The 20,649-nt window shown below is 41.7% G+C and overlaps 1 protein-coding gene across 1 annotated transcript in view; it reads left to right on the forward strand.

Moving 5' to 3' along the window:
• Katna1 (katanin catalytic subunit A1) overlaps positions 1-20,649 on the forward strand; it is a 36,648-nt gene that overhangs the window by 4,915 nt on the left and 11,084 nt on the right. The window contains exons 2-6 of the mRNA XM_021221225.1: positions 7,211-7,385; positions 9,804-9,961; positions 11,816-11,996; positions 16,840-16,961; positions 20,017-20,122. Coding sequence (XP_021076884.1) covers positions 7,218-7,385; positions 9,804-9,961; positions 11,816-11,996; positions 16,840-16,961; positions 20,017-20,122 — 735 coding nt within the window. The 5' untranslated portion in view covers positions 7,211-7,217. The remainder of the gene's footprint in view (positions 1-7,210; positions 7,386-9,803; positions 9,962-11,815; positions 11,997-16,839; positions 16,962-20,016; positions 20,123-20,649) is intronic.

The following is a 20,649-nucleotide window of genomic DNA, read 5'->3' on the forward strand; positions in this document are numbered from 1 at the left end:
CGAGGACGCTGTGTTCCGGCTGATCTGGTGCGCTCCAGCTGCTGTACTCTGGCGTCCCTGTAAAAGGCAGGACCCAACACCTGGGATTTTATTTTTCCTTTTCCTTTCGAACTTCAGATGCTGATGAGGTGGCATTAGCTCAGACCTAGCCTATATTGCTTTGTATTCATCAGTTATTGCATAACCTAATGTTAAAACACGAGAGTGTGTGACTTTGTGGCTGCCTCTGAGTCTGTTTTCCACAAAGCTGTAATGACATCATCCAAGGCTTCAGTCATCTCCAGACATAACCAAAGAGGGATTCAAGTTCACGCATACTGTTAACAGGACTTCCACTCATGCCCATTTGGTGTGAGAAACTTAGTTCATCACTAATTGATGGCCTGGGACTGCCTTCATTTCTTTGTGGTGTTAGCCACTTCACAGAGGAACTTGCCACATAATAGCTGGTTTTCCTTTGAGCAGATACAAAAGAGACAGTGAGTAGGGTAGAAGTCATAGTTTAATTCCAGGAGGAAAATGCTCTTCCCCTCCCTCCAACCTTTTTGCCTGCTTACAAGCACAAATTCAGGTCTCATATAGCCCAGGCTGGCATTGAAGCTCAGTACACAGCTGAGGATGGCTTTGAACTCTTGGAACTCTTTTTTTTTTTTTTTTTTCCGAGACAGGGTTTCTCTGTATATAGCCCTGACTATCCTGGAACTCACTCTGTAGACCAGGCTGGTCTTGAACTCAGAAATTCGCCTGCCCCTGCCTCCCAAGTGCTGGGATTAAAGACGTGCACCACTATGCCTGGCACGCATGTATATATTTTCAAATGAGTGTTTATGTAGCATAAGTAATTTTTACTTTAATGAAATGGTATTCAAATTAGACATTGTTCTATGTCTAAGATTTTTGTTACCCAACCTTTTATTTCTGATGAGGTAGTTCATGTTGCTGTTTATAAAGTGTTCATTGTTCCCATGTACTATAGATGTACTACTTCTGGGGGCTTTTCTGTACCTATTATCCTGTTGAGCTGCTGAATAAAGACACTCCTTAAATTTATTAAAAGGCTTCAAGCCACATGGCCCCATCTGAGTCTTGCCCTGGCTCACTCTACTCTGTATGAGTCCTCATGGCAACTCCCCTGGCGATCTGCTCATGGTGAATCCTCATCTCCCCTCTCTCCCTCTCCCTCCCTCTCATGGGACCTCCTGACTAGGATCAGAAGTTCTGCCTTCCCTCTCCTCCTGCCCAGCTGTTAGCTGAACAGCACGTTATTAACGGATTAGAGGTGATGGAAAACAGATTTTACACATCAATGAGACGGATGCTTCAGTAATCACAATAATGGCCTGCAACCGGATCTCTGGGGCACCGAAGACAACATCTGAATACACAGGGCACAAAACCATCCCCAACAAGGTGCTATATATTTAGCTAAGTTCTTTACCACATTTTCTTAACAGATTTTCTCCAACTTTTTTGTGGTGTTTTATAATCAAGTATATGAATTATACATAATACAGGTTATCATTTTCATAATACACATAATACACTATGATTTTATTCCCCCTGCTTTTAACTGCTTGATTCTTCACATAATTCTATCATTAATATCTAGAATCAAGTCCCTTTATGAGTCAGTGGGGGAGCTTCCTCTGGTGTCTTTACAAAGGAGTGAGATTGCTGGCTATAACATTTCTGCATAGGGCCATTGATACACACCACACACACACACACATACACACACACATACACACACGATATCCCTGAGTATTGCCAGATTGTTCTTTATTCCCACAAATTGGGAGACTTCGTGTCTCCCCAAATCAGTTTGGTATATTTTTTAAGATAGCTTTATTTTTTATGTGTATAGGTGTGTACCTGCATGAGTTTATATACACCACTTGTAGGCAAGTGTTCATGGAGGCAAGAGGCTGGTAGACTCCCTGAATGGAGTTGCAGGCAGTTGCGAGATGTCTAACCCAGGTCCTCTACAAGAGCAGCAAGTGCTCTTAACCACTGGGCTATCTCTCCAGCCTCTAATTAGTATATTTTTAAGTTTCATAAATGTAAAAGAATCTCTTACTAATGTCCATACTCGTTAACATTTGAATTTTCCCTTTTGTGACTTGATTTTTATGTTCTTTACCCATTTTTATGTAAAGTGCTTTGTCCTTTAGTGTAAGGAATTACAGTGATAGATTTTTCTGATCTTTAGTTATCCTTATATTCCTGGGATAAACCCTTCTAGATCCCGGTGTCTGGGTGTGTGTGGTGTGTGTGTCTGTGTTGGTGCATTGTAGGTTGTCTAATGTTTAAGATTCCTATTTGGAGGAGATTGATATTGTTCTTACTCAAATTCAGAATTGGAACCCATGAGAGGAATTGGGTCAGAGGACTGGGATAGAGTTCAGTAGTTGAGTGTGGAGCATGTGTAAGGTCCTGGCCCACCAGCAGCAGCCAAAAGAGAAAGGAGGAGAATGGTCGGCTTCCCCTTGTTTTGTTTATCAACTTTGATGTAACTGGAATTCTTGCTGTTTAGAAGGGTAAAAATGCACCTGTAGAAGCTGAGGAGATGGCTCAGTTGCTAAAGTGCTTGCCAGCAAGCATAGAAATCTGGGTTGTATCTCAGAAGCCGCTGGGTGCGAGTGCTGGGGAGACAGACAGGATCCCTGAGGCCCGCAGGCCAGCCAAGCTAGCCATTCAGGAAGTCTAGGTTCAGTAAGAAACCCTGTCTCAAAAAGTAAGGTGGAAAGCACATAGTAAGATATCAGTCTGTGTGGCCATCCCCACCCCTTACTCTGACCCCTCCCCCACACCCCATCCTCCTCCCACCCCCTTCCCCCCTTCCCACTCATGTAAAAACCTCCTAACGTTTTGATTTTTGATAGGGTTTCTCTGTGCACTTGGCTGTTCTAGAGCTTGCTTTGCAGACCCTGCTGGCCTTCAGCTCACAGGTGTCCCTCTGCCTCTGCTTCCAGAGGGCTGTGCTACTAGGCCCAGTGCATCCTAAAGTTGTTGTTGTTGTTGTTTTAAGATGTATTTATTTATTTTATGTATATGAGTGCAATGTCACTTTCTTCAGACACACCAGAAGAGGAAATTGGATCCCATTACAGATGGTTGTGAGGCACCATGGGGTTGCTGGGAATTGAACTCAGGACCTCTGGAAGAGCAGCCAGTGCTCTTAACTGCTGAGCTATCTCTCCAGCCCTTATCCTAAAGTTTCTAAAGAAGGACTTTTTATTACAGTTATTACAGTGTCTCTTCCTTTTTTTTTTTTTTTTTTTGACATGATTTCATTATGTAGCACCAGGGTATGTAGACCAGACTAGCTATAGACTCAAAGATCCACCTACCTCTGTTTTCGTAGTGCTAGGATTAATGGCATTTGCATAGCCAGACCTAGCTAAAATTTTATTTTTTAAACAGTGAAAGAACGAAAATATCTATTTCGTTTTGTCTTAAATTGTGTTATATTTTCATTTGTACTTAGATTTTTTTTTTCTGTACATACCTTTTTGTTTTTTCATGATCAGAATCCTAGCAAAGAGTTGTTTTCAGTTTTTCAAAGATTCAGGTTTTAGTTCTAGAATTCTTTTCCAGTTTTGAGATAGTTTCCTTTTTTTTTTTTTAATTTTTTTAAATTAAGTTTGACCATTTTCTTATTTCTATATTCTCTAGTGATTTTTAGCCTGCCATTAGTTTATTTCCAGTTTCCTGCATTGGTAGTTGCTAGTCATGTTTGTTCTGTTACAGTAGTGGATGGAGAGAATTTCTTCCCTGGGTGGTAATCCCACCCCATTACTTTGATACTGTGTGCTTGCCCCAGTGTGGGTAGCATCTTGGGCTAGGAGCCACCCTTCTCTAAGGATAGGTTTTCTTAGTTATGATCCTTCTAGTCTGAGATGAAGAAGAAGATGACAGAGAATGCCTGCAGAGTTGCTGCACTCCCTGCTCTTGCCGGCTCTACACACTGAAGTTCCTGCTGTCTGTGTCTGGCCCCAGCAGCACTGCTGCTTTTCTGCCCTGTGCTGGGCAGAGGGCTGGGGAAACAGTTCGCCAGGAGAGTGAAAATTAGAAAACTCTCTTAGTCTGTTTCCATAGAGGCTACTGTTCCTCCCCTACATTGGGACCTAGCCCTGTCATTTCCCTAGTTTTCAGAATGTTCTGTGGTGCTAAAGTCTTTCTTACATGCCCGTGACTCCTTAGGGTTGGCTCAGTAAGGTACTGGTATCTATTATCTGGGCTTCTCGTCTTTTCCTTGTGCTTAGAAATTGAGTCTGATATTAGATGAAATATTGTGAGCTTGATGATTCTAATACATCACCTAATACACAGCCATGACACGTTTTAATCAAACCTAGCTCAGAAAGGATTGGTAGCTCTAACTGGCTGAATAAAGGGTGAGAACTCTGAGGGACAGCACAGGACGTGAGTCTGAAGTTGGAGTGAGCCTGACAGCCCTTCTTTCGGCTGAGGTTGTAACACCACCTCTCGATAAGGTCTCTTCTGCGGAATGCAGTACTAGCCCCATGTGCACTAGTAAATAGTGTTCATCTTACCTCTCCCCCACCCCAGCTAACATTTCCTATTGCTTCCTATAATTTGGGTACTTGGCAGAAAATCCTAGTAGCTAGTCTCATTGATTCCTGAGATGCCTGCCCACTACCATCATCCTTGCCCCTGCCCACTGGACCAAGCATTCTACTTAAAATTATATTGGAGGAGATTTATTTGACATGTTCTTTCAAAGAAATCCTTGTCAAAAAAGTAAAATAAGAAAGATTGTTTCTTGTCTAGTGAAGTATGGTGGCACATGCTAGCATTCCCACCATTAGAGAGACTGAGGCAGGAGGATTGCTAGTTAAGAGACCTGCCTGTGTTACATAATAAGTATGAAGCCAGTCTGTCTCAAAAAAACCAAACTGGAAAAAAAAATCATCATTTAACTTGCTCTTGACTATGGGTGACATGATGGGGCAAGAAGCACAGTTAGTGTGGATAGATTAAGCTGGGGTAGGGTTCCTACATAGAAGAAAATATTTTATGTGAATGTGTGTGCCTGGGTGTGTGCACGTACTGACACTGGAGGTCAGAAGTGGGCTTCGGATCTCCTGACACTGTAGTTACAGACAGTTGTGAGTGTGCAAGAGCAGTAAGTGCTCTAGTCCCTGAGCCATGTTCCAGTCCTGTGATGATCCATTACTGCCCAACAGCTTCCATTTCAATATTCTACTGATACACAAAAGGAGTAAGAGATCATTTCATTTCCCTCCTACTTCTCTGTCTTCTCAGTTTTCCTGTGACCTTGGTTACTATGGTACTTCCCTAAGCCTAAAATACTGCCTCTTGTTGCGCAGGGACCGCCCAAACAGCCTGCAGTTCTTTGCCCATAGTGTTGCAGCCTTGCTTTTCTAGTCTCATGAGCACCATCCTCATCCAAATCATTTCCCTCAGAACACGCACACCCTTCTGACTGTCTTCTGCTGTTACCTGTACTTAACAGAGTAGCACTCATTGTCCCCATGAATAAAGCTGGCATTTACCAAGTGCCTACTTTAATGCTTTACTTATACTTATGTCCATCTCTGCATATCCATATCCTATCAAATGCAAATACCTTAGTTCTCACGTGCAGAAACATTCATTGGAGATATACTTCTCTGTGGAATAGTATGACCTGGCTTCCATCTCAGGATCCTCCTTCCTTGTACCCCAAATGCTGGATTTAGAAGTCTGAGCTGTCATGCCTGGCACCAACGTACTTACTTATTTACTTTGTCCTAGGGATTGAGTGTAGGACTTCATGCATGCTAGCCAGTGCTCTTCTACTGTCCCCAGCACTAGCTTCCTTTTGACGTTTGTTCAGGGACGTGGTCTGGCTGAGCTGCTCAGGCTCACTTTGAAATTGGTGTGTTTCCCAGGCTGCCCTTCAACTTGTGAGTCTACCATTTCAGTTTCCAAGTAACGAGCGTTACAGACATTCGCCTCAGCAGCTGCCTAGTCACTTTTTATTGGTTGTGTAACCTTGGAAATAGTTACTATCCCAGACAATTTAACAATTGAGACTTGGAAGAAATATTAAGGGCTTAACCAAGATGGCAGAATTAGAATTGTAACCAAGGTTTTTCTAACTCAGAACTCATCTAATTTGTTCTTCTCAAAACTATGCCCAGGAGTGAGCATTAGTTCTGCAGATGTTTACAAAACATGTGTCCTGCACTGAGATACAGTTCTACAGGTTTTACATGTATACCCTATGCTCAGAGAACTTCAGTCTAGTAGAGACAAATGTAGAGTAACTTTGGACAAATGTCTTGATTTGATTCCAGTCAAATGCCAGAGGACCTACCTAGGCAAACATTTGTTCTGAACTGAGTTCACCTAAGAAGTGATGGCGGAGCTAGCCTTGAAGCAGGAACCAAGCATGTTTGTGTATTTGTATGGGTCTTATTTTTGATGGGACTATAATTTGAAGCCAAGGTCTTGTCTTATGTGTGCTTTATGTCTAAACTCCAGCTCCAGCTCCAAGCTGTTTTGTTTGTCATGTGTTATGTGTCTGTTTGCAACTGAGCATCAAACCCAAGGCCTTAGTGCAATGTAGCACTGAACTGAACTTTATCTCCAAGTCCTATGCTGTTTCTGTAAGGATGGAAATTGTAGGAGTGTAGAGATGGTGTTATGTGTGATATTGTAAACCTAATTTGTAAAAGTTATTTGTTGAGACTGGTGACATGGTTCAGTGGTTAATTGCTCTGGCTGTGTTTCCAGGGGGCCTGGAACAACTCTCAGTACACACATTGTGATTCTCAACCATCTTTAACTAAAGTCTCAGAGGATCAAACTCCTTCTTCTGGCCTCTGCACATACTGCATGCACATGGTATATAGACAGACATAAAGACAAAATACTCATACATATAAATGAGTTATTTAAATAACATTTAATAAATGAATTATTAAAAATTTTGTAATTTTGTCAGTTTGGGGGCAGGTGTGTACTGTGGTATGTTTACATAGAGGTCAGGACAACTTTGTGAATTTGGTTTTCCTTTGGCTTCACTGGATTAAAGTTGGGTCATCTACTAAATGGTCTCACTGGTCCCATTGTAAACTTCCTTATTAAAGGAGCCCTGGAAAGTAAATATAAAAAAACTTTATAATTATTTTAAAGAGATATATAACACCAAAATGTTTCTTGTCTCTTCCTTTCTTAGCTTACATATGACCATGAGTCTGCAAATGATTGTTGAGAATGTAAAATTGGCTCGTGAATATGCACTGCTGGGGAACTATGATTCTGCAATGGTCTACTATCAGGGAGTTCTTGACCAAATGAACAAGTACCTGTACTCAGTCAAAGATACACACCTCCGGCAGAAATGGCAACAGGTAAGAGTCATGGCTGCTGTGTTTTAATACTCAGAAATTTACATTGACAGTCAATGCTGTACAGTAGTTTGGTTGGTTTTGGTTTTTTGAGGCAGGGTTCCTTTGTGTGGCTTTGGCTGTGCTAGAGTAGCTCTGTAGACCAGGCTGGCTTCAGACTCCTAGAGCTTTACCTGCTTCTGCCTCCCGAGTGCTGGGAGTAAAGGCTTGCACCACCACTACCAGGCCTCAGAGAATAGAGTTTTATTACATGGATTTTTATACAACATTGCTTGAAACTTCACATTAGTGTATTACTGAGGTTTCTCTAGAGGAACAGTACTGATAGAATGAGTGAATATGTATGTATATTCATTCATATATATGAGAGATTTATTAGAGCTGCTTAGAGGCTGTAGTTCAGCTAGTCCAGCAATGGTTGTCTCTCAGTGGGAGTAAAAAGACAAACAGATAGAACTTGTTAGTTTGTTCTCTCCACAAGGCTAAGTTGTCTTAGCTGAGTTGGAGTTCCAAAGAAGTATTCTCTAATGCCAGTAAAGCGAGGAGGAGGTCAGAGAGGCCAAGAGCAAAGCTTTTCTTTCTTGTCCTTTTTTTTTCCCCTTAAGATTTATTTATTTATTTATTTATTTATTTATTTATTTATTTATTTATTATATGTAAGTACACTGTAGCTGTCTTCAGACACCCCAGAAGAGGGCATCAGATCTCATTATGGATGGTTGTGAGCCACCATGTGGTTGCTGGGATTTGAACTCAGGACCTCTGGAAGAGCAGTCAGTGCTCTTAACCACTGAACCATCTCTCCAGCCCCCTTTCTTGTCCTTTTTATAGGCCACCATGTGTGGGTTCATTCCAGATTTACTGTGGGTCTTCCCACTTTTAATGATCCAACTAAGTAAAACTCCCTCACAGTTATGCCCAGTGACTCGGGATTGTAGTTAATTCCATATATAGTCAAGTTGGCCACCAAGAATAGCCATCACGTGAGCAGCAGCCCTTTTACAAATCATCAGCAGTGTTAAGCTCTGCTTCATTATTCTAATTATTGTGCTCTAATAATAGCTTTAAAGTGGTACCCTTTTTCTTTTCTTCCATTCTTTCTTTGAGACATTTGGTGGCCATGGCTGTCCTGGATTTTCCTGTGTGGGAGCTGCGATGGCCTCATACTCAATCCTCTTGTCTCTGCCTGCCTGGTCCTAGGGTTAATGGATGTTCTGCCATACTCAGGCCCTCGGGAGACAATGTCTTTTTATAAAGACATTGGTGAAATTGCAAATGACAGCAAATTCTTCAAGAACCTTATTTCCTATGAAACTTTACAAAGCTGATCATATTTGAATCCCATTTAAGGAATTTTAGACACTGAGGAACAGAAGAAAATTATAGTTGGAAACCATAGAATTCATAAGTTTTGTCCAGAGCAGCATTTACCAGGGTTCAGGTGTCATAACAGGAAAGAATGTTACATAAATTAATGGTCCTTTTGAGCTGAACTTGTATGTGACATATTATTTACTGCCTGGCTACTGTTTAAATTCAATACCACATGTTTGGAGAGCAGTGTCCTGTTTTTGAAATGAACTTTTCCTTAAATCTGACTCTCCGTATCTATGTTACTAAGAAGAGGGGAACATACCTTAAAAATATGTAAATCACTTTAAATGTATATAGTTCAGTAATGTTAAATACATTCAGATGTTGTACCAGCACCCCATATAACAGAGTTGGAGGTTTTAAAAGTTACCTAAGCCCAATAAGGTGATGCACACCTGCTACCCCAGCACTTGGAGGCTCAGGCAGGAGAATGGTGACCTCGAGATCACGATTCAGTACTCAGGAACCCTGACTTAAAAATCAAAATCAGTTAATTAAATGGTATAAAACTATCAAAAGGCAACTTTTTGTTTTTGTCAAATTTGAAAGTTGCAGCTAGTCTTTCAATTGCTAAACAGTTTTAGTAAGAATTATGTGGGTAGAAATTTAGCCAGGATTTGTTTTAAACGGTTTATTTTTATTTTATGTGTTTGAATGTTTTACCTGCATGCAAGCCTCTGCAGAAGGTGCATACCTTGCCCAAGGAGGTCAGAAGAGGGCATCAGATCCCTTGAACTGAGTTACAGACGGTTGTGAGCTGCCGTCTGGGTGCTGAGACTCAGTCCCGGCACCCTATGATAGAGCAGCCTGTTAGCCTGGGAGACAGTGCTCCAGCCCCTTAGTCAGCAGTTTTATTCATGCTTCCAGAATTAATTTTGCACTTGAAAACAGAAAAACAAAGAATGATTGCAGTTTTGTGAAGATGTTTGATGTAGTCTGCTGGCTGTCATTCAGAGTGGAGGCTGAGACATAGAAAATGGTCCTAAGTTTAATTTTCACAGTGATTTATTAAAGAAGCTTAGTCTTATTATTCTTCTTTGAAACCAGGTTTGGCAGGAAATAAATGTGGAAGCTAAGCAAGTTAAGGATATCATGAAAACCCTCGAGAGCTTTCAACTGGGCATGACTTCTTTGCAAGCTGCACAGCATGAACTTCCAGGTGCTGACGGGGAAGGCTGGTCCTTGCCTGTACCTGTTGAGAGAAGGTAAGTGGAGACTGTAAGAAATCAACCAGGCCAGGTAGCTGGCAGCCGCGCCTTGGTCCATATCTAGGAGGAGGACTGAGTTGTTGGGGAACAGGGCTGGAGGGGAGGTTTGTATGGAAATGCCTTTTATGAATTGTTTAAATGTATATCAAGTTTAGGTGGAAATTAGCCAGAGTGAGGTTTTTGGTGTATAGGCTAAAAATAGCAGACTCAGTGTTGTCTTAGGGACTGAGGTGTTTGGAAACTGAAGTCTTCACTTTTCGTAGCTGTTGGAAATTATGTACACTATCTACAGCTTAGATTTTTCTTAGGTAAATTGAGAAAGTTAGATTGACATGTTTTTGAGCCTGCTTGGTTTTATTTGGAATTTTTACCCTTAGCTTTCTACTACCAAGTGATAGCAAATGAAAAATTGATCAAGTACCAGGTAGTAGTGGCACACACCTTTAATCCCAGCACTTGGGCAGAGGGAAGTGGATCTCTGAGTTCGAGGCCAGCATGGTCTACAGAGTGAGTTCTAGGACAGAGAGAAACCCTGTCTTAAAAGTACAAAAAAGCAAATCAATGGAATTGCTTTCACTGAAATGCTCTTTCTACCTAATCGTGCTTGCTTTCACAGCACACTTTTTAATAAGTGACAGTTATGTATGTAGGTATCCATTCCCTGCTTCACAAGACAGATTTCCTGCTTGTATCGTGGTGTAAATATATGAATCTTTTGACTATCTGAAAAGAACAAACTAACTTGACTCTTTGTTGATTACTGGTTTGAGACCCTTGCACTAAGATATGACCCAGTTTAGGTATTCTGTCATTATTTCTTGTAGTTTTTTTATTGTACTTCATAAACACTGGCTTTTCATATTGAGCACTTGTAGATTTCTAAGTATTGTGCAGGCAATATAGATCATTTATTTCTCATAATAAAGCTTCCAATAAGCCATATTTTATTTTTTATATTAAAAACAAAAGTTTACTGACATTAGGTAACATACCTTCTTTGTGTTGAGGTATACTCTGAGCCACTTGAGAATAGGTTATTCTGTTTTATTCTTTGGGGGTTTTGTGTTTTTATTCATCCTACATAAACTGGAGGTCTAAATTCTGCTGCTAAATCAAAAGGAAATGAGTGGGCTCTCTGTGAACGGAAGGCACTTTGCATTTGTTTAGTTTCCAGCACCATTACTTTTCCTTACCTACTTTATATGTATGCATGTTTTGTCCACATGTGTATGCCTAAGACCTTTGCCTGGTGCCTGCAGAGGCTAGAAGCAGCATTGGATCCTGCAAAGTAGTCACAGACAGTCGTGAACTAATGTATGGATCCTGAGAACCCAAGTCAGTAGCAGAAGCAGCAACTGCTCCTAATCACTACGCCATCTCTTCCACCACAACCTTTATTTTTTCTTTTTGAGACAGGGTCTTACTGTGTAGTCCTGGTGTCTAACTCACAGGGATCCACATGCCTATGTCTTTCAATTTCAGGAACTAAAGGCACCAACCACCCTACCCAGCTTTCGCCCTCGTCTTTTAGAATGGGAAGATTATTAAAGCCTTTAGTTAAAACATGGGCTTGCGCACTCTGTTCTGGTGGCGGTGACAGAACACTAGTCCCTGATACTCGGCTCTTTGCCACTTCCCAGCATGCAAAAGTAGCTTGTACAGTGATGTCCTGAGTAGAAGTCACTCTCACTTTGCCCTATGACAGTACTATGTCCCTGGCCGTAGAGGCTATGCCAGGTTTACATTTCAGACCTTGGGTGCAGCGTCCTCAAGTTTGTTAAACCATCGTGTTCTTCTCTGTATTCCCAGCTCCTTCAGGAGTTATGACTTTAATAACCTTGTGTTGTTTAGACCCTTACCAGGACCTAGGAAACGCCAGTCTTCTCAGCACAGTGACCCTAAACCACATAGTAACCGGCCAGGCACAGTCGTCAGAGCTCATCGGCCATCTCCGCAGAATCTTCACAATGACAGAGGGAAAGCTGTTCGTAGCCGTGAAAAGAAAGAACAGAATAAGGGAAAAGAGGAAAAGGTAAAAATGTTACGGCCTTCAGAGTGGGGCTGGGCCTAAGAGGAAAAGGTAAAAATGTTAGGGCCTTCAGAGTGAAAGTGAGGCTGGGCCGGAAGACGCGGCTCATCGGTCAAAGTGCACTCTCTGCTCTTCCCAAGGAAGATCCCAGCACCTACATGGGTCAGCTCACAGCTTCCGGGAGTCCCATCCCTCTTCTGGTCTCTGCAGGCAGCTGCACACCTGTGGCTTACATAAACACACTCACACGCACGCACGCACACTAACAATAAAAGAACAAAATTGTTTTTGAGATTTATTTTATGTATGTGGATGTTTTGTCTGCATTTGCATCCCAGAACTATCGTGCATTGAATTACACAGGACTACAGTGACAGACACCAAGCGGCCGCTGGGAACTGACTCTGGACCTCTGAAAGAGCTGCCAGTGCTCTTAACCTCTGAGCCACCTCTCCAGGTCCCTCAAAATGTTTTTAAATGAGTCATTTGTTAACCTTAGAAATCAAGATTTGAAACACTGGGGGCCACTTGTTTCAGTTACTAGTGCCATATCTGCCATAGAATCTGTACATGCAGGGCTTCCATTCCCCAGTTGGGCAGCATGGTTGCCGTTGGGTTTTATGGTGGGGCAGGGGGAATTCTCTTTTTAAAACTTTTGAAGCCACATATGGTGGCATATGCCTTTAATCCTACCACTCGGGAGGCGGAGGCCAGCTGTTTTTTCTGAGTTTAGGCCAGCCTGAGCCACATAGTGAGTTCCTGACCAGCCAAGACTGCATAGAGTCCCTGTCTCACCCCTCTTCCCAGATTGTATGTGTGCATACATGTACATGTGCCATGGCACATGTGAGGAGGTCAGAGCCAGTCCTCCTTCCACACAAATCCTGAGGCTCAAGCTCCAGTTGTCACATGAAAGCCTTCCCTTGCTGAGATGTTTCCTGTCCAGCCAGGGAGTTGTGGCTTTTCCTCCTTGGTTTCTTCAGTCACCCAATGGATATTCGGGAGGGCGTTGCTTGATTTCCATCTGTAGTGTCTGCGGTTTCTCTCACTACTCTTTTTTTATTTTTTTTTTTTTAAGATTTATTTATTTATTATATGTAAGTACACTGTAGCTGTCTTCAGACACTCCAGAAGAGGGAGTCAGATCATGTTACAGATGGTTGTGAGCCACCATGTGGTTGCTGGGATTTGAACTCCAGACCTTCGGAAGAGCAGTCGGGTGCTCTTACCCACTGAGCCATCTCACCAGCCCCTCTCACTACTCTTATCCCATGTGGTCTGTTAGGATGTAAGAAATTGTACCTGTGTTGTTGAAGGTTCTATAGGCTGCTTAGTAGAATGCTTATTCTGCACCTGTGCGTGTGTAGTTACTAGTGGCTTTTTTGTTAAAGCCTGTTTGATCAATGTAGTTTAACTGTGAAGATTTTGTTGATGGTGGTTGTGATCTTGTTTTTGAGATAAGGACTCATGTAGTGGAGGCTGGCTTTGAACTCCTGATTCTCCTGTCTCTACCTGCCAAGTGCAAGTGCTGGGGCTATAGGTGTTCATGAGCACACCCAGCTAAAGTGTTTCTTTGTTTGGACCTGCAAGATGGTTCAGCAGATGAAGACAGTTTGACAACCTGTCAAGCTTGATCCCAGAACCTGTGTGGAAGTAGAGGAAAAGAATTGACTTCACAGAATGGTTCTGTGGTCTTCACATCATGGCATAGCATATGTGTGCATATATCACACATGCAATAATAGAGTTTTTTAAGGTTTATTATTTTTGTTTCAGCTGTGTTGCTGAGAATGAAGTATGGAAATCACTTGCTATTGCATCTAGTCCTGTGTGTTCAGTGTGTTTGTTTTATGAAGTAGATATGCCAGGGTTTGGTTATATACATCTCCAGTTCTTTATTTGGATGGATTTCCATCATATCAATAGCTAATGACCATTTTCTCTCCAACTTCTGCTTTCCCGAAAGAGTTCTGCCCCTGTGCGTTTCCTGCTTCCACTCTTGCTGCATTCTCTTCTGTCCTTTGCCCTTCCATGTGTGTGTCTTTACTGGTGACTCATACCTCCTATAGGCAAGTAGTTGGGTCTTGTGTTCCGATCCAGCCATCTAGTCTGCATGTGTGGGTGTGTGTTTCATCCAAGTGTTGCCGTGGCTGTTCTAGAACTTTCTCTGTAGATCAGGTTGACTTCACACTCACAGATCCACCTGCCTCTCCCTCCCAAGCGCATCGATTAAAGGCATGCACCACCACTGCCTGGCTAGTCTGCACTTTTAACTGAGCTGGAACCTTTAACTTCTAGATTAATTATTTCGAGACACTGGTTAATTGCTGCCATTGTTTTGATCGCTCTCCTGGCTTATTTAGTTCTTGCCATAGAATCTTAGGGTTTGTTGAAGTACAGAATTGGACTTCATGTCACTACCTTCCTTGTTGCCATAGCAATAGCAACTTAATGGATGAAAAAAATGTCGTACTTTTACTTGCAGTTCGGGGAGTCCATCCTGAAGGTATAATGTTGGGGGGTGAGGCTGCTACTTGCAGTGTGTCAGAAGCAGAGAGGGACAAGTGCCAGTACCCAGGTCCCTTCTCCTTTTACCCAGGCTGGGACCTAGCCCACATTTAGGGTGGGCTCTTCCACTTCACTAACCTAGTCTGGAAAAGTCCAGATAGGCATGCCCTGATAGGTTTCCCTGATGATTGTGAATCTCATCAAGTTGATTATGGAGAACGACCACAAAGATATATTTGATCTCTTCTCACTCTTGTTAATCTGTTCCTTTTTCTCTCTTTCATGTGATCCACTTGTGGTTGTCTTTCTTGTATACATAAGGTTCTTTTTAGTATTTTATATGATGCTGACCTCATGGTCCTGAATTGTTTTAGTTCATACTTATAATGGGAAGTCTCTATTTCTCCACAGGATTTTAAACCTCTCTTTGCTGGATATAATAATCTTGGTTTGGGAATTGCTTTCTGTACTTAGAGTATATCTAGTGTTACCCTACAATGTTTCTGGTGAGAGAACTGATACATTTGCCTTTGTAGGTACATCTCTGTCTCAGGTTTAATATTGTGTGTAACTTTATAATTTTTTCAAAGTCTATTTTTAATGATGGTTCTTAAATACTTTAACCTCCCTTTTAGCCCACCACCCACCAGAGGCAGTGAGAAAGAAAGGATGGGGTTAATGGGGGGGGGGGGTTGTATCTGTTTTAGAAAGGTTCTTTGGAGCAACTCCCATCTGTGTTGCCAGGAAATTGGCAGTTCAGTTCACAGGTCAGCAGTGGCAGCTTGATCCATTTGCAAACACTTCCTGGATACACCAGCAGTCCAGTTCAGTGGAGTCAGGATAGCAAACACCAGTGAGCAGCGGTGGAACTACCTAGCAGAGACAGCCAGGCCTCGGCCTCGGTGGGAGTCAGCAGGAGGGACCAGGAGGGAAGATCAGTGGAGACTCCAGACCCACAGCTGCTAGCTCTGTAAGCAAGCCTAGCTACTCCTCCATCACTGTCTGTGCGTCCTTTTATAAGTTCTCCAAATATCACGTGTCCTTCACAGGTTGTGCCTCAGCACATGCGCCTTTCTAAGCTGACATCACTCTGCCAATTAACCTGAGCCCACAGAATCAGCAAAAAAGCTGAGGCACAACACCAGACAGTTTTTGGTGTGGTTCTCTATGGAGTTCCAACAAATGCAGCTCAACTATGCAATGGAAGGCAGACCAATACATGCACGCCGTTAGCAAAGAATCCTTCATCACATGTCCTTTCACGTACTTGCTTTAGCAGAACATCCTCTTTCCTGTGTCTGCTTCAGTGAAACGTGCCTTCACTTGTTTGCCCCAGCAAAATCCCACCCAACTGACTTTTTCCAAGGAACCCAACCCTTAAGTTTCCACTTCAATTGTGTCTTTGTCCCATAGATTTAAATATTTCATTAGATACTACATGATGATTTGTCTTGTAAAGAGTCTTTCTGTCAAGTCTGTATGTATGGGTTCTAAATGCCTCTTGTATGTCCATGTCTTTCCCTAGTTCTGAGAATTTTTCTGTTACAGTTTCATTGAAGTGGTTTTTCCATGCCTTTAGCTTGTGTTGTGAATGAGGCTTAGCCATTAGTGGACAAGCTATCTCACCAGCCAGATAACTGTACTTGGAAGTCATATATTCCGTTATTTTTCCTATTTACAGTTATAAACATAGCAGACTGTTGTAGTTTTTGCTTTTGCTGTCAAATGTAATTTAGAAAACTTAGGAGGAAATAAAACCTGACAGACTTACATAGTTTCATGGATTGTTTATTGACTTCCTGGTGTTTCAGAGTTGATAAAGTTCTGTTAGTCTTTTCTTATCTGAGGTCTTTTGTTTTTCTATTTTTCTTTCTTCTTCTTCTTTTTTTTTTTTCAGAGTGGGGTTTGCTCTAGTCTGGTTTGAATTTGTGAGATAGGCCTCTTGTCTCTGATCCCCATGCTGGGATTTTTGACATGTGTGCCCACGCCTGTCTCCCTGAGAATGCCTTGCTGCCTTTGTCTTTTCTGGAGGATATGCTGAAAGGATCCTGGGTTCTCTTTGTAACCGTGGAAAGAATACTGCATCCCTTCCTCTGGGCTCTCTGGTTTTTTGGAGAAATCTACTTTGATTAGGATTGGTTTTCCTTGGCCCGGTGTGATTATATCAGCACTTTGGGAAGCAAGGAGATCAGAAATTTGATTCATGTTGGGTTCCTATGAGGAGACCATTCAGTAAGCAAAATCACTTTGGTCTGATCATTGTTTCTGACTTACAGAAACGAAATATAAATTTTTGGTCAATTAAAAGCTCTTCTGTTTTTTTTATCTCCTCGTGTAGAACAAATTACCTGCTGCAGTTACAGAACCAGAGGCAAATAAGTTTGATGGCACTGGGTATGACAAGGACTTAGTAGAAGCTTTGGAAAGAGATATAATTTCTCAGAATCCCAATGTTCGGTGGTAAGTCATATCACACGGTAATTGAGCTGATGGTTGTAGAAACTGAAATGAAGAAAAGATGATATGTGCTAAAAGTCTGCCTTTGGGGACAGCACTGGAGGATGTGCAGTGTGAGCAGCGCATACAGTGACTGTGATCCCCACTGAGCTGTGTCAGTCTGCAGTCTTGAGGGTATTGCCTTTGTTTGTTTTGAGGCAGGGTTCCGTGTAGACCAGGCTGGCTTCACAGTGGCTATGTAGCCAGCATGGCATTGAACTTCAGTCCTCTTACCTGAGTGCTGAGGTAACAGACAGACACCACATGTCCAATCCAACTTAGATGGCGATGGCAAGGACTCTAGGGCATCTGCACGCTCAACGAGGACTAAAGGAACTGAGCAGTTACCCAGTCTTTAATTCACAGTTTAAAAAACTTTATTTGTATTGTGTACTGTTAGGTTTATTATTTTATGTGTATGAGTGTTTTGCTTGCATGTATGTCATTGCATCACATGTGTATGTGCCTTTGGAGGAAAGAAGAAGGCATCATATTGCCTGGAACTAGAGCTATAAGTGCCTGTGAGCTACATTGTAGGTGCTGGGAGTCAAGCCTGGCGCTCGGCGAGAGCAGCCAGTGACCTAATCGCTGAGCCGGCTCTCTCGCCAATCTCTTTTTGTTTTTGCTTGTTTGTATGTGTTTGTAGTGGGTATTGAACACAGAGTCTCATACCTGTGAGGCAAGTTCTCTGCCAACTGAATATCACTAGCTCCTTGAGATTCTTTTTTTTTTTTTTAATTTTTTTTTTTAAGATTTATTTATTTATTATATGTAAGTACACTGTAGCTGTCTTCAGACACTCCAGAAGAGGGAGTCAGATCTTGTTAAGGATGGTTGTGAGCCACCATGCGGTTGCTGGGATTTGAACTCTGCACCTTTGGAAGAGCAGTCGGGTACTCTGGGTACTCTTACCCGCTGAGCCATCTCACCAGCCCGAGATTCTTTTAATAATGTCATATACAAAATGGGACAAAGATAGCACAAATTTCATCTTTTGGAGACCCTGCTAATGTTGAAAAGGTTGAGGTTTTTATTGTTTGTTTCAATCTTTTATTGTGTGCATGTGTGATGGGGCAGAGCATGCGCTGTAACACATATTGGAGATCAGAGGATAACTTTGTGGATTCTGGTCTCTCTCACATTTCTGTGAGTTCTGAGGGCCAGATCCTCAGGCTTGTACAGTAACCACTTGTACACACTGAGCCATCATCTCACCAACCCTACGTGGAGATTTTTTTTTTTTTTTTTGAGACAAGGTTTCTCTGTGTAGTCCTGGCTGTCCTGGAACTCACTTTGTAGACCAGGCTGGCCTCGAACTCAAAAATCTGCCTGTCTCTGTCACCCAAGTGCTGGGATTAAAGACGTGCGCCACTACCACCCGGCCGAGATTTTAATGCATGCATCGTGTGTATAGCTTGTGTTAGAGCTTGCTTTGATTTGCAGTTAGTGCTAGATTCTCAAATTTATATCTAATAAAATACCTATACCTTTTTACAGTATATTATAAAAGCTCACTTTTCCATAAGTTAGTTATATCATTAGTTATTTTCTATTTCTATTAAAATATAGATGATTAATAGGTGTCTTTATAATATGTAAATATTTCTAGTAATTGACATTTATAAGTAAAATATATTTTCATAATAAAATTGCTACATGCACTAGTAGTAGATATTTTAGTGTCTAGGGAGAACTTTATAATGATGTTGACAACTTTTTTCACTTTGTCTTCTGCCTCTTCTTAGAGTTGGAAGCATAGCAGGTGTCTGCTGTATGCCCTGTGTGTTATTTTTTAAATGGCCATTCTTCTAAGCCGTTATGAAATATAAGATAATATGCTTGGGGCTGGAAAGATGGCCCAGTAGTTAAGAGCACTGACTGCTCTTCCGGAAGACCTGGGTTCAAATCCCAGCTCACAATTGTCTGTAACTACAAGATCTGACACCCTCACACACATGCAAGCAAAACACCAAAGCACATAAAATAAAAATAATTTATTTAAAAAAAAAATGCCATCTATGCAATCTGTGATTCAGTATGCCTAATCTGAAAATCAGACATCCAGAAATGCATTGGTTTTCAAGACAGGGTTTCTCTGTATAGCCCTGGCTGTCCTGGAACTCACTCTGTATACCAGGCTGGCCTCAAAATCAAGAAGTTGGCCTGCCCTTGCCCCCTGAGTACAGGGATTAAAGCTGTGCACTACCACTGCCTGGTTATTGGGTATATTTCCTAGTGCAGAGGTGAACTACTTTCCTCTGTGAAGAGGCTTTCTTCCTCCTAAGTGCTTGCTTAATGTCATTCTTTCTCCAATCTAGGGCCTAGAGTCACATTTTTTAAAAAAAAGATTTATTTATTTTTGTATATGAGTACATTGTAGCTGTCTTCAGACACACCAGAAGAGGGCATCGGATTCCATTACAGATGGTTGTGAGCCACCATGTGGTTGCTGAGAATTGAACTCAGGACCTCTGGAAGAACAAGTCAGTGCTCATAACCACTGAGTCATCTCTCCAGCCCCTGAGCCACTTTTTTTTTTTTTTTTTTTTTTTTTTTTTTTTTTTTTTTTTAAAGCAAGGCCATTATCCTTAGAAAGTTTGGAGAGTTTTAAATGAAATTAATAATAATGGTTTCTGAATTAGAGAGCTCAACTAGTGAAGTGTATGCCAACATTCCCAACCCGGAAACATGGTCCCAAGCTTTTTAGTTAAGGAGGTGCGCAAACCTTGACTTGGGTCATACCACATCACAAATTTTACACTAGCCTGGCAACATAGTGAAGGAAGGAGATCTGTTATAAGTTAAACTGAAAACTGTTATTGCCAAGAACTAAAGACAAAGGTATATTCTGTGTATACTGGTTGGTTGTGGTAAGAATGTGTATTCTCTGGGGCCCAAGAAAGGATTGAAGATTTTGTCTGTGGTATAAAAACGCGTGCTGGTGATGGTTTTCAGGGTGATGATAGAGGATTGGATATATGATCTAAGGAGTTGGCTGATAAAGTATCTTTTCTTTCAGGTATGATATTGCTGATTTAGTAGAAGCCAAAAAGTTGCTTCAGGAAGCAGTGGTGTTACCAATGTGGATGCCAGAATTCTTTAAGGGCATTAGGAGACCATGGAAAGTAAGTTTATGTCCTTATCGTCAGCAGAGTAAATAACCCTTACTTATTTATATTGGAGAAAGTGCTCAAGCCTGTAACTGCAGCCCTCGGGAAGCAGAGGCAGGAGGATCTCCTTGGCTTTGAGGTGAGCCTTGGCTACATAGTGAGTTCCAGGACAGGCTGGATCAGCATAAGACGCTATCTCAAAAAAGCTTTTTAAAGAAAGAATTTATGTTACATTATTCAGAATGTTTTGACCACAAGCTAATGCAAGGCTCCCAGAGTGCGCAGTACAGTACTCAGCATCAATCTTAGAATAACCTTGTGTCTGCACGTGGGACCCAGTTGGCTAGTGCATTTCATTTGTCTTACCGCATCATTTGTCATGATAGGTTTGGAATTCCTTTGAAAAATTCAGCAATATTTTTATCTCATAATGGATGGTTTTGAAGATCCTGGGATGGTGTGAAATGAGCTATTTAAGACAATCTGGGTGAAGAGTAAAATCTGCCTTCAAAGTACCAGTTACTAGTAGTTCATCTTCTGAT

Source organism: Mus pahari, chromosome 21 (genome assembly GCF_900095145.1).
Source record: "Mus pahari chromosome 21, PAHARI_EIJ_v1.1, whole genome shotgun sequence".
In the NCBI taxonomy this organism is placed as follows: Eukaryota; Metazoa; Chordata; class Mammalia; order Rodentia; family Muridae; genus Mus; species Mus pahari.